Below are 23,951 nucleotides of genomic sequence, written 5' to 3' on the forward strand. Positions count from 1 at the left end.
ATTATCATCCAAGTGGCTCAGGAATAAGGGCATCTAAATGCATTTCACTGGGTGTGAATCTAGTCCTCTTTCATCCTCTCAGGAAAGGCAAAGCTTTTACTGAGATAACTGAGGTATCTTCGTAAATCTGCTCTATTGCTCGACAATCCCCAAGAGCCAAAAAAGTTTTCAGTATTAAGAAACTGCAAGCTGAACTGCTTTTCTTGTGAACAGAAACAGCCAAAACATCTAAGCTTGAGCACCTGGTGTGAACGTATTGTGAACCTCGTGTCAGCTCAGGAGGAACTGACAAAACGGTTAGTCAGATCAATTGGTTAATCCTTTGATCAAAAAGCCATTCAAGAGATGTTAGTTCCTTATATCATTCATCTTGGATGAACTATGATAAGCAGTGTATTTCCTTGAACACCGAAGGAATAAATGAAACCAGGATTTTATTAATATGAAGTCCTGTGGGAGCAGTTTGTCCAAGAAGCTTACAGCTCCTCTGAGTCATTGTCAGAGGTGTATCGCTTTCGGGGAGATGAGATCAGCAGCATCTTTGCCTGATTGACTACTCTCCTATGGGACTACATACCTGGGAGTTAGAGGAATATGAAAGTCAGGAAGCATAGGATTGACACAGGTGTCTTTGAGAAAGCAGGGTGGCTTTTGTGGTAGACCTGGAGCACAACTTTAGAGAGGCTCGTTTACAGGGATGTAGGGAAGAAAGATTGCTGCCCTTCATGTCTCCTGTGGAAGAAAGAAAACACTGAACAAAATGACCTAAATCAGAGCTGGATGAATTGTCAGTACTCCCTGGGCTTGGAGAAAATAGATCATCCTAAAGGCACTCACAACTACTTCTGCTACCCTGTATTTCTGCAAATCTCACGGCTTGCTCTGCAGCTCCAGGTCTTGAATTGTGGGTCTCCTTGCGAGCTATAAAGCTCTGTCCTTTTGCTTTCCCTCAGTGCAGCTTCTTCCTTTAAATCTTGCAGCAGAAATACCATGCTTTGACAAATTCAGAGGTTTCTGTAACTGTGATGAAAGTGGAGAGCTCAGTGATGCTCGTTCTTCACTGCCTATGTACTTTGTAAACCAATTCACATGGAGAAAGGGAGACCAAAGTGGGTGCAGAATTTTACTCTGATACAAAAGCAAGGCAGCAAAGAACAAGAAATGAGCATCCCTGACTTTTCTCTCTTTAAATTTCCTATCTGGAGCATTAAAAATGTCAGTGTTCGCTGCTTCATGATTTTTCTTTGCCTCCTCACCTCTTTCCAAGAAACCTGTTACAAATCTAACCAAACCATAAATGTGTACAATGTCTTCCACAGCATGTCCTTCAATACTTCAAACATTTCCAGAGGCAAACAAACTCCATTTTCTTCCAAAGGTTTTCAGGATCAGTTACTTAAAATGAAGAAAACAAAAGAACTAGTAAAATAGAAGATATATTTCCTTACCCTTGACGTTGTTGTCGTTTTTTTTTTTTTTGCTTTTCTGCTTGTGGATTCCCCTGGCAGGTTTAACAGATCAGCAATAGAGCAAAAATGTTCTGGGGCATGAAGGTGTCTCTCACACAGGCAATAAGAAAGCTTTTCACTGGAGCTGTGAATGGAGGCAAATTACTGTTGTAATAATCTGATGGATGATTTAGTGGGGGGAAAATGTTAGTCTGAAGTCAGAAACATATGGCAGTCAACAGTGCTTCTTAAATGTGTTTGTGGGAAAACCTGGTGTGCTTGAAGAATTCCAGGCTGGCTGCCTGGCCAGCCTTCTCCCTCCAGGGAAACTGGTAAAAGTAGTTTTAGTGTAAAACGTGGAGGGAAATGATGGGTTGCTTCTTTTCCTAGCTGGCTAAAATGACAGAAGATATTTTGTTTTTCTCACTGGTCCAGTTTTAGCTGTCTGAAACCATTATTGACAGTGGACCATGAAACATGTCCTTTGAGAAAATAAATTTGAAATTAATTCATCAATTGATCAATAGGATCAGACAGTATTAACAATAAAGTGAATGTAGGGACTTGTGTAAGGGAAGGAAGTATAAGTAGACTACTTCCTCAGAGAAGCCCTTTCTAAAAGCGTAGCAGATGGGATGATGACACCAATGAAGTTGTGAGAGACAGCATGAGAAATAGAACAGTGCGGAAAGAATGAAGGTTGAGATGTGTGACAAGAAATATTTTTGGCAGAAATGGTCTATCCACAGCACTTCGGTTATACTTACTCTAAGGAAAATGCAACTGTTTTGTTGTTAAAAGCCACCCACGTGATACTGCAATGATTTAAAATCAATTAAATGGAACAGTGTTTGTGAAACATACGAGCAGATAGACTGTTTTTATTAATTTTCCCTTAATGGATCTCACTTGCCAATTTATCGTTGCTGTTCTCCAGCAGCCTTTACTGGCTGTGTACAAGTCCTACTATTCTGGTTTAAGCTGCTGGCTGTCTGCACCCGCTATGGAAAAAGTACAAACTAGCCAAGTCCTGTTTGTGAGTCAAATAGTTATCATCTGGTAAAAGCTCCTGGCTGTACAGCATCAGACAAATATTTGAGGGAGAAAATTATAGGTTGTAAAGGATGGTTGATCCATGTTTGCTTAGAAAATGAAATTTATATGTCGATTTTGTTCAGATAGAAATACTAAATAAACACATACTACCTAATCAGCCTTGGTTCCAGCTCCACGCCCCGGCGTGCAGTTCCATTTCATGTTACCTTTAGGGAAGTTTCCTGGTTTGCATTCTGCGTGGGACTTGTTCTTGGAAAGGTGTAATAGATTTAAGGACTGGACTAGGGACAAGAAACCAACAAAACAAGCTACAGCCAAAAAATGTATTATCTTCCTATTCACAAGGGCACAAAAGGTAGAGAAATAACCCACAAACCACTTGGAAAATGGGCAGATTTAGACAGTGGGTGGTTTATCAGCCTCTAGTCAGTCTGTAGATTGTGTGGATTACAGAATTCTAGGGAATGCCCTGAGATAATTGTGTGAAACCTCTTTGTTTTTAGAATAGTTGCATTATAGTAAGTACTAAGTTTGGGTGCCAGCCACATCCACTTTTCTCCCAAAATTGCAGCTTTATTTTGACACCGGCAGACATTCCAGAATTGAAGCCCCAGGGCTCAGATGCTGAGGCAGACTCCTTTTCATATGCATTTTCATTCTACTCCCAAGTAGAACTTGATGAATAATGATCAGATGGAATAAAAGTGCCCAGATATTAAAATACAGATTTCTCTTTTTTGTTAGGACATACCCAGTTACTTAAAGCCAACCCTGTACCAGAACCTTTCTCTGTCCATGTGCAGATTATTTTCTGATCCATCTGCATATAGGTTTGAAAAATATCTTCAGATCAACTCTTTAAGCTGTTTTCCTCAATCCTTTTCTTACTTTCCTGGAGGGAAAAATGTTGTTGTTCATTAAAACACTATTTTTTTTGATCAGCACAATTATTGATACATGTCATACAGCTTGGGGCTGGGAAGTGTTTGAGGTTTTTTTGTTTGTTTTCATGCTGTTTCATGCTGGAAAACACTACAGTGTATATTTCTACAATATTTCTTCTGGTTGCTAGCATCATGCCTTGTGCTGATGTATGTATTTAAGCGATAGATTCTATGAAGGACTTCAGTACTAATGACGTATATAATGGCCACTGTTTATCCAGCATTACGTGTCCAATGTTAAAATATTGAGCTAGAACGTATTCCCATTGATTGCTGTGAAGGTTATATGTGTATCGATAAATCAAAACAAGCTTTAAAAAGATAGAAAATCAATTGATATGAGGAATAGGAAAGACATAGACGTTGAAACCTTTCTCATAACCTTGGCTGTTTTTTATAACTATAATCTAACTGTTCGAGCTTTTGTGTTTGGGTTTGTGGTTTTTTTTTTTTTCCAAATTGTTGCTTTGACTGAAAATGACTGATGTGCAAAAAATGGATGTCTAAGCAGAGCAACAGTACACCTCGATAATAAACTTGTTAGCACCTTTTGATAGAAATAAAATGCTGATTTCTATTTATTAACTTGCTGAAATGCAATTTTCAAGGCAAGTGTTTTGCAATGTATGTGTCAGATTTCCAAACCCAGCTAACATAAATGATAGTGGTGTTTCCTTCCTGAGACATGCACTTACCTATATATAAAAGTTTCTAAAATTTGCAATTTAGGAATAATAAAAACATTTAGTGACATTTTGCTCTAACTAATATAATTTACAGAAATGCTACCCAAATGCCAGCAGATGAATTGCCAGTACAAATGTGCCATTACCAGGAATGGCACCAGGTGTTACTGTGGAGATGGATATGAAACAAGCCGTGATGGAAGAAGCTGCACAGGTAAACACGAAATACGCTGTAACAGCAAGACCCGGGTATCAGGACCTCCCTGCTGCTGCTTTGGTGCTCTTGTGCCTGCGCCCCAGCAGTAGGTAGTCTTCAGTTACTGGAAGGAAAGCGTCTTCAGCCAGACTGGAGGAGGTGAGGAGTGTTTCCCCCTGCTCAGCCAAGCTTACCGCTCGTTTGTGCGAGCTGCTCTCCGGACCTCGCTACCAGGAGACCCTGTAAAACTTGTAGCGTTTCGCCTCGTGCCCATAAAGTCACACCTAGATTAGAATTTGATGAATGAACACTCTGAGATCATACAATTTAGCTGGGAATGTTATTTCGGCATAATTAATTGTAGACTGAAATGGGTGTTCTTTTCCATTTTTGAAATATATGACTTCTTAGTTCTCTATCCAGGTATTTGTTTCTTGTTTTATTTTTTCTCTTTTTATAATCATATTGGAGTTCTGTTGCCTTATGTATATGCTCACTACCAGTCACTCCTCTCTCCAAGTAATAGTGCTAAGCCAGATTCTTCATAAATGTAATTTATTATAAGTTCTTTTGCTCCATGGTTGTCATGTTTTGTGATTAAAAATATAACTGAAGAAATAATTTTAACAGCAGTTTTTTAAAATGTCAATTTATTACTTAAACCCTCAGCCACTGTTAAATAGCATATCTTGATTTTATGGTATTATGCCTATATACCCTAGTTGAGAAAATTGTTCTTTATATTTATTAGAGAAATATATAGTTTTTGGTGTAGTGGATGATGGTTTAATGTAGAAGTTGTGACAGTTCATTTAAGGAACTATAAGACATTGCCAGCATAAATAGGTTGAGAAGGATAATAAATTATTTCCTCTCTTGAAATGTTGCTTCATTCATCAACCGTGATAACTAGTGGTCTCTAGTATGAACAAGAACACAAATGTCTTCCTAACATGATGTAGACATTGGACACTACTTGAAAAATGAAGGTTTTATCTTTCAAAATTAATAGCTATTGAACTTGAAAACTCCTAGCCTTCTGTTTGCTTACTGGAGTGATTTCAACAGCCAACATCCATGATAAGGTCATGGCTTGAGAAGGGGAAAACATAAAGCATCATACCATAGTGACTTAATGACTTAAACTTTCCTCTTATAATTCTGATTTTTTGTTGAACTTCTTTTTTTTTGTAATCCTTAAACAAGATCTCATTAATGTCCCTTTAGATTTGAATGAATGCAATATGTACGGAAGCTGTAGCCAGATGTGTGTAAATACAGATGGATCATACACTTGCAGCTGTGTGGAGGGTTATGTACTTCAGCCTGATAACAAATCCTGCAAGGCCAAAAATGGTAAGTTTTAACATCTTTTTACCTTAATGAAAATATTTTGTGTTTTGGTCCGATGTAGAGGATATGTATGAAAAGATAGACAAACACAGAAGAGATGGACTTTCCTTCACTCTACTACAAAGAGCCACACTACAACCCTAGAAAAACTTTTCACGTATTATGACAATACTCCAAGGGAAATATTTGAAGTTATTATATGGTTATTATTAATTAAAGTGAAATACTCAATTCAGCCAAGAACAGTTCCCAGGTTCCCTGCTCATAAATAAATCAAAGATTTACCTCCCACAAAAAAAAATAGGCTGTTTACTCTGGGAAGACAACGGAGATAGTGAGAAGACAGAGGAAATGATTGTGAGGTAATTGTATCCTTAGGTTAAAAAAAGACATGAGATTGCCCTGTCCTTGCAATATCCCAAGAGGTGAATTTCATGATATACATATTCACACTAGGCTTTTCGTTGCTTGGTGCATGTTTTCATTAGTAATAGTGGCCTGGGTATTTGAGGAAATTAGTGAATTGTGTTTAATGAAGTGATATTGTACACAGTATTTTCTTACTCAGCATATTGAATTAACAATGCTTTTATATTAAAAAAACCCCAAAGTTCCTTAAGCAATTATTCGACATCCACAATGATTCAACACCCAAGTATAAAGCTGTGTTTGTTATATATATTTTGAGTCTTCCTTTTTTGTAGTTATTTTGTCATCAGAAAATAGGAAGGTCTACTGTTTTTTTTGAGGCTTCCTCACATGAAGAACATTGCTAAATATGTTCTGACTTGAGCACCAGTAAGAGTTACAGAGTTTTTTACTGCTTGTACCAAGTTTTGTATTGATCCACACAACATAGCTGAGCAATTTTTTAAAAATCAACAGCGAAGTACTGTGAGATAAGAAAGTCCATACAAAGTAAAAATATTTTAATATTCTTCCTCCACTACATGAAAATCAATAACACAATTCTAGATCAGGAAATCCTCATGGTGCCAGTACTGGGCTTGAGATGAGCCTTTGAGTTTCCCTTCTTAGATCCAGCAGACTGTGTAACAACTGAGTGTTGTAGTGAGCTGCCAGTGTCTTGGTGGTCTTGATGAAATGAATCAGATTAACAGAGGAGAACTACTCCTCTGTATTTTTTAATACTTGATCATGTTTATTTTACAGTAGTTTTCACTTTTTCTGTTATTTTCAGAAAGGAATCACTACTCATTAATCAGAGAAATCACTGCAGGACAGTACGAATCAAAATCACGGTGCTGCAAAGAAATGAGTGTTGCTCATTACATTGTTTTTTTTGTGTAAACACAACTTTTCTTTGAATTAATGCTGGATTAAATTATCAATATGATGAATATTTGGGCAAATACATCATAGGTCACAGACGTCAAAAAGATGCCAGGAACAGTAATGGAGGTGCTTTTATCGCAGAGCTCTGCAAGAGCTGCAGTGACTTGTAATAGCTTATGTTGCTTCACTGGGCGCAGTTTACTGTGTGGAAAATAGAGAAGTTTCCACGTGCCGGCAGGTCACTTTCCTACACCCTTACTGTTACATTTGTAGCCTCACTGATCATACAAGCTGCTTTTCACAAGTTTCGGCCTCCTAGGATAAGGTTTGAGCAGGGACAAAAGCAAGGCTGGTGGAAAGTATCTAAAATGTGTAACAGATCACAAGTTGGAAATGAGTCCACGTCATCCCATTGCGCAGGGGTAGAGGTACTATCTTGATATGTATAAGTAGGATTATTACTTCCAAGATGTATGAAGTAATCCTGCTACTTACTCAATACTGGGAGGTCTTCAGCTGGGATAGGACATCCAGTAAGGGGCACCGCGCAAGGCAGCTGTGGATCAGTAGAACAGAATTCAGGAAAAAAAGGTGTCTAAGGGAAAAAAAAAAGAGCACTTAGAAAAAATATCAATTTTTTTTTCCTTAAAAAGCCTGAAGGAAATAAGGATGAAGAGAGCAAGCTATCGGCTTTGTCTACATTTGACAAAAGTAGTTGTCAAATAGATAAAGAAAATGAGCTAAGGAATATTCTGTTCTGTGTGTAAAAGGTATGAAAGATAAGAAGCAGCAGTAGAGGTTTAGGTTAGGTTAGGCATTATGTAAAACTTTCCATGTTAATAACAGCAGATCTGCTAAGAATATGAATTGCTATCCAGGTTGAGATCCTAGATATGGCACAATACGCAACACCAAACTATCAGCCCTTTGCCACATCTCGGTTGTCTCTGTAAATTGAGTGGGAGGTTTCTGAATATTTACGAGTAAAGAAGCAGGGGACACAGTGGAGACCCCAGGTACCGAAGGTGCCGACCGGGTGACACGTGTTGGTGGGCACTGGTCCGGAGGAGCCCTGTTCCAGTGCGGTGGCCACTGGAGATCCCCAGCAGCTCTTGCACAGCCTTGGAGCCCATCCCTGCGCAGCCGTCTTCCCGCGTGTGGTACGGTACAATTAGCAAAGAAGTTCACAGAAGCTACTTTTTTTCTTACCCTTCAGGCAGCCAAATGCTTGGCTGTGAAGGTGGTAAGGTTTATCCCTCATTAAATTCTGCATTTTCTTCCTCAGCTCATTTAAATAGCTTTGGAGCCGGAAACTTTTAGCTGCACCGTACCTTTGGGAAGGATGTTAAAATGGGTATCAAAACAGCTGGGGGCACACCATGGTTTTTTCCAGACTTTTTAACCACACTTTCTTTTATGAATAAAGCAGCAGTTAATGACTTCTTCCGAGGGGAAAATGAAACAAAACATAGCTTTGCTGAACAGAGTTTTAGAACTTCTTTGTTTACCAAGTTTGTATGCCTATATCGCAAGGCCTGAATTTGATGAAAAGAATATTTAAGGAAACAAAATTACAGAATTGGAAATCTTTAGCTGAGGAAAAAAAAATTATCTTTCTTCCAAAAGTTCCTGGTATATCTGCATAGCCTATCTAGAGAGAAATGCCATGTGATAAGAAACATTTGTCATGTAGATAAAGCAGGATGAACTGATAATGATTAAAGCAAAAAGCTTTTTCTGGTATTTAGAAAAGATTCATCACTCTTAAATTGATTCACAACACAGTTTTCTTGTAAAATATCACAGAACTAAGTTTTGAAGCTTTAGAAATAAAGCAGCCCATTTGTGGGGTATATTGTGGATAAACATCAAAAATTAATTCCAAAATAGAATCGGACTGCATTTTATTCAAGGCCACTAAATATTTTTCAGAGTTTTATACAATACAGGTATTGCTAAGAGCAAAGTGCTTATAATTTACAATGCATACCTCAGGAGAAGGGTTTTTAAGCTGCTTGTAAACACTGAATTTTTGTTTTTATCCTTTTCATGTCATTGTAGCGGGGGAAGGAAAAAAAAAAAAATTGCTGGCATTTCTGAAGCTTTTCTTCCAGAGGAGAAGTAGGACTGTTGGCAGTGCAAAATGCCTTAGTTTCTGATTTGTTGTGACATCACTTATTGATCTGTATTTTAGACAAGATCGGGAGGGGGGAAATGCAAGTCTTTCATCTTTTCCACTACTCTATCTTAAACATAATTCAAAGGAAGATGCTTTCATTTTAGTCAAGAGGGCTGAATCATAAAACTTTCCTGGATTAGAGAGCTCTTTACTTCTTATCTTTCCTATAAAATGGGGGGAAAAAAAAAAAAAAACCAACCTTGTGAAAAAATAACACACATGAAGTCCAGTTATTTGAAAAGTTGCTGTCAGCTCGCTGTAACTCATCCTAGATCTGTCCACTAAACTTTTAAGCTTTGTAGATTCTGCTCTTGAGAAACAGACAAGCAGTTTTCGTGAGGGAGAAGACATTTTTTTTTTTAATCTTCTTTTTTGGTTTTCATCTGCATTATACAATACAGTAAGATGCTTTAAATATTTTTTGTAGGAACTTTCAATATTTTTGTATAGTTTTATCATTAAAATAATTTTACTCTTTTTTTTTTTTTTTTAATAAGTAATTATGAAATCAGCCTTTATCTGAGCAACACTGAAATAAGCAGGGTACCTACCCTACTGTGAAAAAACATGATTAACTGATTCAATCCATTGAATTATTTCATGTATGGGCTGCTTGAAAAAAATAATTTCAAGCTCAGTAATCTAGTTTCTGGAGAAGTTCTGCCAGAACACAGATGTATTTTTAATGTTTAATAGTGCCTGCTGAGCAGAAGCTCTTAGCAGTGCCACGAGTCCTTACGATTCCTTTGTCTGCAGCCAGGTTTGATTACAGCTGCTGCTCAGGAGGTTTGACGCTAATTCTTTTTCAGAATTCCCTTATGTCTTAGACATTAATATTAAAATACAGCCTTTCTCAGAGTTTAGTGAGGTATTAAATCCTTGTTACAGTTGTCAGTAGGTCAGTTCAAAATAGTGCAAGACGGGATATGGTTCTCTATTGCAACCTGGGACAATTGAACGGCCATGCTGGCTTTGTAACTACAAACAGCTCCTGTGTAGCTGCCTTCTCTTGAAGGCTTTATAGATTGCAGAGAGTGGAAGTGCCTTACTTAACACAAAGTGTAAGAGCAAAACTGTTAATAAAGGATTTTTCTCCCTGCTGCTGGTTGGGAAAGGTGTGATTGAACCCAGAATTAGGCAGTGGTATTATTTTGTGGGAAGGGAGAAGCTGAGCAGAGAGCTGCTACATGAAAAAAAAAAAAAAATCCCCCAAATTAGCACGATGCTGATGGAAACATACCTTTTGTACCAGTCTGGGAAGTCTCTGGGGTGAATGGGTGATGGAGACAGAAGCTCTTAAGTCTGGCTCTCTTCTGATGAGTAGCAGAAGTTGATAAGAAAGAGGGGGAAGAGAGATTTACGTACACCAGCCACCTGTTGACTGCAAATGGACCCACCCGGCAGATTTCAAATAAAATTGCTTAATAAGAACCCCACTGCCTTCTCTTTTGGAAAAAGCAAGACTAGGGAGCTTCACTTGTGGCTTACACCGCAAGGGGTTGTTTCACAAATAAGTTCAGTCCCTTCAGTTGTTAGGTATCTTCTGAAATTTTTAGAAAATTCTTATGCACGGGTAAGACTGATGTATTGGTGGAAGTGAATGTGAGGCGAATGAGGAGAGTCAGTAAGTTCGGGAAGTAATGCTACAGCAGTGTGGTTTTGCAGATGTCAGTGTGGGATTTATTGGGGAGGGAAAAGTATGTTACAAGGTAGAATATACATTATGGAATGAGGAACAATAGGAAGAGAGTAAATGAAATCCACTTTAGAAAGAATACATGCTGATCCTATATAGAAAAGAAGTTTTTTACATGACAAAATAAAATAAAAAATTAAAAAAAAAATCATCAAACGAGATGTTCAAATAAAAACAGATAGTACCAAAGAACAGAATTTAATGCCTACTTCTGTGGATTTGAGTGAGACCACTAAGCACTGTATTCACTGAAACATTTTTTTCTCTTTAATTAGACTTGCTGATGAAGTATTATTTGTCAAATCCTTTTATTTATGCAATTATTTTCTCCATTTAGACAGCTGGAATTGCTTGGTAAAATTTTGAAAACTTTATTAGGTAGAATGTTGACCGAAAGTACTACTTGTCAATATGGCACTTAAACATTGATTTATTCCTTTGAATACAAGCAGATTACATTGGGGTGAGAGCTCTTGGCAACACAAATATTTTTCACATATGCTTGCAACTGCAGTGTGAGTTGCTATGGTTTAGGATAATTTTTTTAAGTACAACATCCAAAAGTTTGCTCACCTGACAACTTTATTTAATTTAACAAATGAACAGGACGAATAGACATGTTGTAGTGCTGTTGACCATGTTGCAAAAGACAACAACAACAAAAAAAGTCTTTCACGTGAACATACTTCATTGCAAAATTAGAGACCATTGTTATTCCAGTTAAACCTGAAGCAATTTTTAGGGTCACCATATCTTCCTCTCTCAGGGAATCTTCTCGGAAGGTCCTGCATCAGCTCAGTCTCGGTTGGAGCAGGACTCCAAATGCTGAACAAATTCTAATAGGCAGGGGATTTTTCAGGAAGCAGTTTCTCTGTCCTCTATCTTAAACACATACATGTCTGATGGTTTTTCCCAGCCAATTCACATAATATTTTATGTCAACAGCAGTTCTTTATAATAAATTGAAGCAAAGCGATGTTACCCACTGTTTCTAATGAAGGAGTTCTTCCCAGAAAAAATGAGGGAAACTACTGGCATATGGTTTTGATACAGGTGTCCCCCTGACAATTCTGGATTAACTGGGACCTTATTTCACTTTAAAGTACTAGTCTAGATCTAGAACAAGATGTCACTCAATGTCAGCAGTGGCACCATGTATAACAGACTCCTCATCATATTCATTTGCAGTTGGGTAAGTCAGATGCATAACTGCAAACCAGCCCTGGATGTTTGAGACAGTAATGCAATTAAAGATACACCCAGAGCAAGAACAGCTGCTTTTGTGCCCAATAGCACTCATCCTCATGCTAAAAATAATTTGTCTCAATGAGAGTTGTTTGTCCCTCTGTGTGGATAACGTAACATTTTAAAGTTTTAAGCTGAACTGGAACATTTTGTATTTTAAGATACATATTCTTCACTATTGGGGTTTTATTGTTTCCTTCATTATTCACACATTGCTCAAGTATTTTTATAAATTACTAGCAGGATTTCTAGGCAAAGTGATTCAGGTGAACGTGACAACACTTTTAAGTTGCATGTAATATCTTCACATGAATTGCTTCTTCGTATTTTTTGTTTGTTTGTTTACTGTGACATTAACGGTAACCTATTGGAAAACTAGGCATTCTTTGTTCCCTTTTGGCTGTCAGGAAACTCCATTGCATGATGCTTTCTCCTTTATAATGCACGGTATTAGGCCCATCATCTGTACGATGTAGCAAGGTTTCACTGCATTGAGTTTTTTGTTAGGTTGGTTTTAATTTTTTATGGCACCATCCACTCCGCAGTTTTTGTCTTACTTTACAGACTCTAATATGAAAAGTACCTTACCATTTTGTGTGTACTCGTAAGTTCTGCAAGTTTTCCTGGCCTTCATTCTTTTAGAAATGCCAGTAATCTGGATAGAAATAATTTGCATAAGTTGTATTTCATTTTATGACTTAGGCATGAAAAATGTTGCAATAATGATACTTGGAATTAAACAGAAGCTGTGGGGCTAGGGTAATTAATTTTCTTTAATGATGTGAACCATTAGAACAGCAGGATAAAATAGACTAGTAATTTGGAATATATGACAGTTACAAAAATAAAAACAAAACCAATTTATTATATCTCCTAAAACATGCAGGTAGGAACATTAAAAACTACATTAAAAGTGAGAAGATAAATATGATATACGCAGTCTCTTAACCCTTTAAATTCTCTTCGCTTTGTTTTTAGAGCCTGCTGATAGACCTCCTCTTCTTCTGATTGCAAGCTCTGAAACAATTGAGGTCTTATACCTTAATGGAAGCAAAATGTCTGCCCGAACTCCTGTAAAAGGATCTGCAATTTTGACACTAGACTACAGCTACAAAGAAGACACAATTTGTTGGATTGAATCAAGAGATCTTTCAAGTCAGCTGAAGTGTACCAAGATAACAAAAGCTGGGAAGTTAACAGATGAGTGGATGATAAACATTGCTCAGTATCTTCACAGTAAGTATTTGACAGCGTTTTAGCAAAACAGTAGCGTCTGTCTCGGCAAACTGTTCCCCGAGCCTTCAGAAGTATTTTGGGGCTTGCTGTTGAAAATAGTCTTAAGGCATTAAATATTGCAACTCATACTGAAGCACTTTTATGTTTCTCACTCCTATTATATATATATATTCAGTATGAGTTGCAATATTTCTATCTATGCAAAGTTTTTAAAGATGTGCAATTTTATAGACTAAGTATAACGTGTGGATGTTATAAAAACAGCGCATCAGAAGAACAAATGTAAAATGCTTCATTTTCTCTGGGAAAGTAGTGCTACATAAAGCTTGAAAATGATTCCTTGCTACTGGGACAATATTAACAATGAATTAAAGAGACACCTGCTTATCACATTTGCTGTCAACTATCATAGGTATGTTAGTTCTTAAAAATAACAAAATATTTCCTGACTTACTGGAAATAAATTGCTGCCCTTTTTTGCAATTAGGACAAAAAAATTTAAAAAGACCTGAACCCATCATACTGAATTAGTCCTTGGCATTACAGCGTTATTTCTCAATCAGCTTTTCAATTTGTGGAACGCTGTTATCTTCTGAATGAGGTATTCATCCACTTACACATTCTCATGTGAACAGACTGCAAAATAGCATGCAATAAAAAAAAATAATGCAATTTTCTTCATCTTTCACAGAAGAGCTGTCCACGGATCAGCTTATAAACCACAGCACTGAGGAGTGCAATGGTGGTGTTAATAACAGCCTTCTAAAAACTCAAGACTGGAACTTAAGATTGTACCTAAGATTTTGAAAAATCCTTTTAAGGAGAGAAGGGCTTCAAAGAATAGCTCTGAAGGGATCTCAAACTCTCTGACCATCTGGTTCAGGAATATTCAAATCACAAATTTGATTATAAATCTTCGAAGTGCATGTCAAAGTGAAGAATTCTTCTTAGAGATTGTGCTTTAGACTATCCAGATAGCTGTTGTAAGATGTGGTCATTTCTGCTGAGTAAGCGCAGGTTGTTTAACCTATTTTCCTAATTATATATTTACTAGAATAGAAAATTAAATTTAAAAACAAACAAACAAAAATAGGATTTGGGTTTTGGGTTTTTTTTGTTCACCATTCATTGTGACTATTTTACTTTTAGAGGACTCTCTTATCCTAGATGTAATGTATAGGTGTATTTTTTTTTGTCTTCTTCCAATTTTATTCAGGTTTTTTTCATTTATTGTTGTATTTTAGAGAGCTTTCCATACTTCAGATATCTAAGAGCCCTAAAAAACTTGGTGGTAGTATTTGATTGTGGTTTTTTAATTCACTCTGTTATTGATATTTTATTTTCTTTTCCTTTTAGTAAGAACAATCAGATTAACTACAGTCCTTACCAAATTTGTTTTGTGTTGAACTGTACGTGTGTCAGTTCTGTCACTTATCTTCATCATCAGAGCGGACCTTAGCACTATGTTTTGTAGTTCTCCACCAGTTCTCTCCTGCATTCGTCTCCCTCTCTTCTCTGCATGTGAAGAGAATTGCTAATCTCTGTGGTGTTCAGATCTGCATTAGTGCATCTGTTTGCAAAATTAAGGCTATATGATGGGTTTGAAATGAATACAGTGCCTGGAATTAATGAGCTAATCATTTTTCATAGTACTAGTCCACATCAGCCTGTGGTCTCTAATATTTTTCTGAAACTTCACTGTAATCGTTCAGTCTTGTTTAAATGAAGAATAGAAATTCCCACAGACGTGAATCGACTGCAGAGGCTTGTTCCAAATCCTTGTTTAATTTTGATTTGGGCAATAGTGCTTGGAGACTTAGTGAAACATTGCTTGGGGTCAGGCTTGGCGATCTGACTGACAAAATCGAGCAGATTTCACTGTGGTGGTGTTTTTTCCTAGGCACACACATCCACAGACGCTCTTCTGTGGTTGATGCAACGGAGCAGTGTCAATCCCCATGGTCTGGGCATGCTTCCGAAGAGGGACAAGTAGTGTGAAAGCTGCTTTTGTCCCACTCCTGCTCCCAGCCCGGCGGTGAACGGTCTCCACAGACTGCTTCACTGGGGCGTCCGAGGCATGAGACAGCACGGACAACATGCTGCTCTTTATGGGAATAATAACTTCCAAAGGTTCAATCAGAACTCAGCTGTTGCAGATTTGTTGGTTGGTTTTTTTTTTCCCCCAGTACTCAATGCAGAAATTATCCGCCTGATTAGTATCTTCCCTTCCAGACATATACCTGGAGTTTTGCCTGCAAGGACATGGCAGGAGTCTCATGTTACTGTATCTATTATATATGCCTCCACACATGTATAGGTCATTTTGTGGCTACTGTGAAATTGAGTTTTAATTTTAAATTCTTCCTTTTCTTCCCTCCACCTTCTGTTACCCATCAGATGACTTCTGCTATTTCTCTTCATCGTACAGCACTACATCTAATGAGGCAAATTAATTCATTTTTAACTCCTTGTCAAGAATTTCAGCCTGAGCATTTTCAAGTGTAATTGTGTTCTCTGGCAGCTCAAGCCAAATAAATGCTCATGCCCATGGAGTTATTCACATAAAAATGGAAGGTCCGTCCTTCATAGGAAACTTTTTTTGTCTTTATGTGTAATCGGAAAGAGGATATTCCTAAAAATATTAGGAAAAAAAAAAAGAAAAAGTGTTCTTAGCAGTGTTTGTGGATTTTTTTTTTTTTTTTTTTTTATCCCAGTCTTCTAATCTGTTCTTTTTATTAGTGGAAGAAAACATCTTATCTGCATATGACACAAAAAGTGGTAGAAAAGTCAGTTATACAAAGTGATTGGGACTGCTTGAAGTGGACTTATTCAAAGTGTTTGTTGTATTGAAGGCAAGTAAGTCTTGTAGTTAGGAATAAAGAATGTAGATCATATTTTAAGACGAAAGATGACATTTAGGAAAGCAGGGACTATGAAAATGACTTTGTTTTCATGATAGGTCATATAGTACCAGCTCCAGGTAGTAAGCATAAGCTTTGGATTCACAGAAGAAAAGAAATTAGGGTCCTTTGGTATCTAGCATTCTCCCTCAAAAGACAGTCCAATATGACTTCATTTTGGGGTGTATGTGTCCCAGATGGATACAGCCGGATTCCTCTGAAGAGCAGTGTTAACTTGGTCTGCAGCTGTACCTTATTCTGCATGAGGGTACAGAAGGCAGAGAGGCTGATTCCACGCTCGGGTGTTGCTTGCTGCGGGGGAACGGGATGCAACTCCAGTGATGACATTCCCTGTGCTTAGTTATTAAGCTAGTTTCAGGCTTGTAGGATTTATTATATCATGGATAGGTTTTGTTTGATAGTTTTAGCCTTTTAAATAACGACAGGTTTCTGTAGGCATGGTAACATCAGCACAGGCATTCTTGTCTTAGCCAAGGTTAGGCATTGGCAGGTTGTTTCGTCTTTGTCTTTTTAAGACCTAGAAGTTTTTGGAAGAGAAGCTGGAAAATCTCCTCTTGGAAGGATTCATGCAGAAAGTGTCGGAGCCAAATAGGTTTTCAGGGAAGATTCTCTTGTAAGGGAGGCTTGTGCAACCCCTGCCCATAATAACGGACATGCTCCGTGACACTTTACACTAGCTCACAGTCCGCTTCCAGTTAGTACAGGAAGACTTTCAGGAACAATCATTTATGTTAAGTGCTACCTCTAGGACCAAACGAGCAAAAATTCTTTTGAATGGCATGAATGTGGAAAATCTCTCACAGTTTTCTGCCCTTTCAAAGCCATGATGTGCAATCTTATACTAATGCTTTTGTGTGTTGGAGTGGGCAGGTGGCAAGAGCAGCACCTTCTGGATGACAGAATCTCCTTCTTCATTTTAATAGGCATTTTGCATCTTCATCGTTACAAGTACCAAGCACCTTACATGCTCTTCAAACAAGCACCAGGCAGCACAGCCTGGGTTTTAGCCACTATTTTTCTGCAGAATATAACAAAATCTCTTTTGGGATGATGTTTCAAAGCATGATATTTTCTGCTTGGCTGGTATTTGATTCAGGTTTTCTTGGCATTCAGTTATCAGGGTACACCAGTACAAATCCTGGAATGCTTTTGTTTAGGTTTGCCACCTTGTGGTGTTTTATACCTCCAGACAGTTGATCCCACCTCACCTTGGAAGGCACACAGGCTTTTCTGTGGGCAGATGTGCTTGTACAGGACCGATCTGGATGAAAAGAAACCTCTTGCTTCCTCCATACTAATTCTGTTTTAATCTAGCTGCCTTCCCCAGCCTTCCGGACCACAGCACAGGGGAAGAGTCACTCCAGGGTTGTAACCCAGCACCTTCTCCTTGCCCTCACAAGCGCAAACCAAAGCTGACTTTTTGGCTTTCCCAATTTTTGGATATGGTTGCTGTGAACATGATCAGACAGGGAGCCCAGAGTATTTTACCAGGATCCAACAGTGTCTGTTTGGTTATATTCCTGTTTTCTTCCCTGCTTTTGGTCCCCCTAATTGCCTCCCTATCCCCTGACCCAAAAACTTCCTAGCAGTGATTATCCACAACTACTAGTGCTGTGTTCAGAATAGCTATAGTCATTTAGCTTGGCATTGATAAGGCTCAATCATTGAAGGAAACACTAAGTGCTAGAGACAGTGCTTCTGTCAGCAACCTTCCTGTGAAGTTCCTGTGAATATTCATGAGAAATCAAAGCAAAGTTTAGCTTAGTCAGGAGAACAACTGTGAAGATCTAGGGGGAGGTGTTTATTCCTACATACGCTCGGCCCCGAGCTTGTCTCCAGACAGGCATTATAGGCTGTCAATATAGTTGTAGAATGTGATTTTTCTTTTCTCTTCTGTGATAGACAGCCCGTGCTTGCAGACCTCCTAGAAGATGAACAGAAATGAGAAGCCTTCATGACAAAGGTCATTTACACCTCACATGGCACTTTAGTAGTGTTCAGAGCATCTGATACAGTAATGAGAGCTAGAATGGGATGTGAGAAGAGGATTCTAAAGAAATATCACAGCATAATTGTCCTGTATATGGTGCCCACTTGGCACTCCTAGAGAGCTGGCTGATCTTGCATTGCTGTTCTTGCATTTCTGGGAAGACTGGGCAAATGCTGTTTCTGGCATAGTGACCTTTCTTACTTTGTCCAAAGGTAGGGGTTTTTTTGCTTTTTTTTTGTAGTGTCAATATCTCATTCTTAAGTGCTCTACACAGAGCCATCATTAAATACAGAAAACTAGGATACTTTTCTCATGAATTTCATGTTTATTCAGCTTGAATTTCCCATCTCCTTTTACTGTTCAGTCACTCAGCCTCCGGAGGTCCTGCAGTTCTTCAAAACTGACCCTCCTCTTTACTATTCTGGAAACCTTATTTTCGTTATTGGACTTTATCACCTTGTTATTCATGTCATCTTCCAGGTAACTTGGGAATGTTATCCCACACAGGTTCCAGCACAGACCACTGCTGTGGAACTTGGTGATGCTTAACAGGGAACCAGCTTTGGCCTCCATCTTAGGTAGTTACATGGGTCCATCACTGTCATATGTGGAAGACTACATCTTTTCTGAGTCTGTCCTCATGTCTTCCTGAGTATCTCTTGTGATTTTCATATGTTGCCATGTTTCCATTTTGTTTTAATTTCCATGTGCTTTTAGCTATTCCCCTTCAGAGCAGCCACAAGTCCAAATATTTAGTTGGATGTCCTTCATACCCCATGGCCTGATATGGTAAATGCTTTCTTTGCGTGATCTTTGCATCTGTCCATACATTTATTCCTCATTCTGGTGTACCCGGACTTACAGAACTTGTGATTCAATATTTGATACAGCCTTGATGAGGTGCTTTGTTGTTGCAGTATGGACTTTTATTTAGCGCAGGAAATGATGCTATCTGTTCATTGTCCTTTTACGTACAGTTTTTCTGCCCCCCTCTAATGACAAGACTCCTTTGGAGACTTAGGCCTGTACAGAAACTTCCTTTTATCAGTGTGCTTCTATCTTTAGCTCCCGGCTAGTCTTTTCTGATTATTGGTTATACATTGTCTTTTTGATGATCAGCGGGTTTACTAGAAGAGTAAGGGTAATTCATATCTCTTCATTCAGCCTTTCTGTTCCAACAACCACGATCAGTTGGATCTCATCCTTTGACCATAGTAGGTATTGCAAATCCATTATCTTTTTTATGAACAGCATTCATATATTCGGGTGTATATCTCAATGCTTGATGGTGTTTGCACAAAAGTTAAGATATAATCTGTATAACAGAGATCCTAAGAGGGCCTTGCATATATTAGGAGCTTCTAAATTTTAGCTGTGAAGGATCTGTCTGCTTTTGGTGCACCTTTTGGATACAGTCCGTTCAACTTGACTTGAGGATTATGCTACCGGCTTGAATAGTGTCCCTGTAACATTGCATTATGTCATTTTGAGGCACAGGCTTCCATGGCAGATGCTCTGAATTGGTGGCATTTCCCTCCACCTTAGGTTACCTGCACTTAATCCTTTTTGACACAAGAGCTATTTGTTAACTGCTTGTTAATTGCCAAGAGTGGAATTGTTCAGTCATTCAAAGATACAATACTACTATTTCTTCAAGCTTTGTTACTTACCCAGCTTCCACAATTGATCTTTCACTGACATCAGTCAAAACCCTGCTTCTGTTTTTAGCAAAGCTAGTGTGCTGGCTATTTTCTTTTTACATACTTTGCAATAGTCATGCCCTGGACAGTTTCATTCTCAGGCTGAGTACAGAAAATAAAATGTCTTATCTCAATGGCATTTCTCTGTGCAAATTTTTGATTGCTTTCCCCCCCAACAACCCCCTCCTCTGAAGTCCTAGGCTCTGCCTGGGACAGTCTCCTGAATGCTGTCTCTGCAAAGCCTGCATCTCTTCATGTCCTTATTCTCACCGCAGCATTGTCAGATTCCCTTTTCCCACATTTGTCAGCTTCCTAGCTGTCCATTTTTGGACTTCCATCTTAATTAGCTTCACTATTATCCTAACAGTGGGGCATAACTGTATTGTTTGTGCCTTCTTACATCCCAAACTCTCCTTGATAGAAAAGCTCTTGCACCAGGGAGCAAATCCAAGAGCAAGCAAGCCACCTCCCACAGTAGCAGAAGGATTTTGTAAATAAAAAGTGGACACTTTGTCATAGTATCAGTAACCATGTAAATTTATCTTTATCAGGCATACTGAGGGACTCTCCAGTATTATTATACTGCTCATAAAACACTAACATCTGTATTTTGTTAACAAGGTTTTGAGGATAGAATAAAATAATTGTGGGGACTATAAAGATCTAATGTATAGATAACTAGGTTGCCACAAATATAAAATGCACAATTTTGTAGTGAATATTTTACAAATGCATTTACATCCCCAGATACAAGAATAATGAAATATTGGTTAAAAAAAACCCCAAAACCCACGAGTAATTTTTTTTTTTTCTGAAATGTGGAATTAAATAATGCATGTTTTATGGGATTAGATGAACATTTTCCCATAAGCCTTTGACATCCATATGCACCGTGTTGGCTTCACTTTGGTTTTTACTTGGTAGCCACTGGAACTATTCTTTGTCGTATGATTTTCACAAAAACCGAACTTGTTCTGCTTCTGTAAATCCATTGTGGACTTCAATAATGGGCAAACATCCAGGGAGACACAGACATTTGCATAGCACAGCCTTCTTGGAGATCAGGAAAGATGATCCCTCATTCCTCTGATTCCAGCACTGGTACAGTAGGCTTTTTTGCTGTCTGCTGAAACCAGAAAGTCCTTTTTTTTTTGGTAACATGCTGCAAGTGAAACAAGAACAGAATGGTGTTGCCTTTTACAAGCAAAACTTCTACCCCATTTTGATCCCAGGTAGGATCTAAGCAACTGTCTAGCTACAGCAATTGTTAAAAGTCCTCTATTATTTATGCTACAGCTTTCAGGCTCTTGAGATGTCCTCAGTATTCACAGAAGCTTGTCTTCTGCCTTCCTTCTAAGAAAGATGTATATAGAAGATATACAGGAGACGTATAGTTGTAACCTGCTCATTTCAGTAAGGTTTGTTATGAACGTGAGGCTTCAAGTGCACACTCTTAGAAACTTTCTTCAATGGCACTAAAATATCTGATTAATATTTTAGTATTAGATACCATCGACTAATTATATATGCATGAACTTTTTTTCATTTTCCACTGGAACTTTATTATTTTATTTATAAATTTCACATTTTCCATGATGTAGCTAGTGGTTTTCTTCTTAAGTGGAGATATTTGTAAATTCATGTCACATACAATGCTAATCAAGTTTGCTTCAATTAGACTAATTGACAGCAAATTTGCCATTTACTTCCAGATATTAATTTATTAATGCAATTTTTTCATTCAGACATCATCAAAAAAACCCCACTAAAGTCAACTGAAGAAGTCGAGAAACCTTTCTTTTTACATAATGCACTTTGAGTCATGTGATTAAAATTAGTTCGTCTGCCTCCTAAAGACTTTTCTCTGAGACACAAATCATAGAACGCAAGTTGCACCAACATTGTAAAAATATTAAAAAAGAAAAGTCTGTGGCTTCTTCAAAAATACTTTTATCTTTATAGGAAAGAAGGGGACATAAGAAAAACTATCGAACCCAAAATACTGTTTGTTTACATCCAACATCATAAGTGGTACCATATTTTGATATCAAAAATGAACCACTTGAGCAATTACGGACCAAAGTCCATCCCAGATAGAGATTTATCCAGTAGCTAAAACCATAAGGAAACAGTATGTTTTCAGCGAAGAGCCTGAGAAGTTTTAGGAACGCACTGTGCTGTACCTGCTACATACAGAACTGAGTCTAGAGGACATCAGTGAAGTGGCCGATAGGCAACTGGCACAACCCCTGTTAGTATTTGCCCAGGCTTAATCACATGTACTATGACTTTGCCCTTTGATGTCAGGTGCGTAGCAATACAAAAAAACTCTGCCTGCTGTATGTTTTGGCGGAAGGAACAGGAAGAAAAAAAATCTGCTTACATATCTTATGCAGTGAAAGGAGTATTAGAATAAAAACACAAGTATTGCAAGTTGTGATCTAGCTTGTGGCCTCTACTAATTGTGTTTTGCAAGTAATATTTTGATCTAATGCTTTGTACTGCTACAGGGAAAAGGGTAAATAAAGTTCATGCTTTAATAGAAATTGCATTAATCCAAGTAAATCTGAAATCAGAAGCTATGTGTCTGATAAACTTAAAAACATTTGCAGCATCTTTGTCACTGGTTTTTAAGAAATTCTGTAAGCTATACCACTTCAGGCTCTGGGCTAGTCTGCTTTCCGTACTCACTATAGCCTGGGTATTTCTGAGCTGAACTGTAGTCTGTGATGGAGACACCCCAAAGAGTTTGTATGCGTCAGAATAAAATAAAGGGCTTGCTCTTTACTTGGTACTTTATCAGGAGCCCTTACAGAAAGGGGAATTGCATGTTTGCAAAAGTTGATAAAACTGTGATTATTATTTACACTGTGGTGGACATGACAAATTAAAACCACCATCTGATTTGGGGGTTTAATATATGATTGCTTTTTTTCAGGTTTTAACTGCTTTGAATGGCAGAAGCAATGACTAGCTCAAAAAGTATTATCTCCAGTTCATAGAAATATTTTTGTCTTCTCAATCCACAGAATTTACATTGTGGATTTCTACTTAGAATTAAGCAAATTTGATTTAAAACTTTCTTTTGACTTCAGCTTTGGAGTGGAACTTGAAATGCTGAAAACCTTATGGATCATATCAGCATTATGAAATAAATAAAATGGAAGAAGAAATCCTATCCTTCTCACTATTTGTCAGTTAGGTTGAATAAAATAAAATCTTGCTTTTGCTTTAACATTTTTAACAGTGGTTTTAGTTAAGCACTCATTCTGAAATTGAAAAATTACACGTAACAAAACTTTTAAGCAGAGTAAATCACTTTTGCTAAAGTCAGGCTCAAGCTATATAAATTTCTTAGCTTTGGAAAGAAGTGTTTTAATCATTGTAAGTAATTAAATGAGAAGAGAAGGACAGAATATGCAAAAAGGTTGGTCTGTTTGCGCAAAGCTGAAGCCCTGCATTTTATCAACATGTCACAGAACAGCTGCAGTTTGATGTGTTGGGTTAGGCATTTACCATGACAGTTCTCGAGCTGATGATAAAGTTTGGATAGTCTTTGCATGTGTAATTGCGTAAAATCTCTGTCACACTATATAAGCAAAAATAATGAGCTGATTGAGGAGTGTGTGGGGATACCTGCCACAATTTGCAGTTCCAGACACTCTTGCTCTTTTTGGCATTTTTGGACTTGCTTGCGTGTCGTTTGTTGCTATTTCACTTAAGCATATGATTCAATTTTTTAATATGGGGGAGTATTTTTCTATTTATCTATAAGGAGCTAAGTATGATGGGTTTAAAAAGATCAGTACTGTTTCTCTTCTAGTTATGAATACACTGAAAATACGTATTTTCATTTTGAGACTCTTCGGAGGATATAGTGGTTAGTCATTGATTGAGTCTATTCAACTGGTTGCAAAATTCAGATTTGTTTTCCATAGTCATAACCACTGCATTAGCTTCAGAAATTAACCCATTGGGAAAAGGCACCTCAAGTAAGATGAAGTA

General features: G+C 37.8%; 1 protein-coding gene across 4 annotated transcripts in view; it reads left to right on the plus strand.

The window, feature by feature from the left end:
- LRP1B (LDL receptor related protein 1B) overlaps positions 1-23,951 on the plus strand; it is a 753,798-nt gene that overhangs the window by 374,546 nt on the left and 355,301 nt on the right. For all 4 annotated transcript variants that reach the window (XM_069780765.1, XM_069780767.1, XM_069780768.1 and 1 more), the window contains 3 exons: positions 4,229-4,348; positions 5,558-5,686; positions 13,078-13,335. In XM_069780765.1, the coding sequence (XP_069636866.1) occupies positions 4,229-4,348; positions 5,558-5,686; positions 13,078-13,335 (507 nt within the window). The remainder of the gene's footprint in view (positions 1-4,228; positions 4,349-5,557; positions 5,687-13,077; positions 13,336-23,951) is intronic.

This window comes from Haliaeetus albicilla, chromosome 4, assembly GCF_947461875.1.
Source record: "Haliaeetus albicilla chromosome 4, bHalAlb1.1, whole genome shotgun sequence".
NCBI lineage: Eukaryota > Metazoa > Chordata > Aves > Accipitriformes > Accipitridae > Haliaeetus > Haliaeetus albicilla.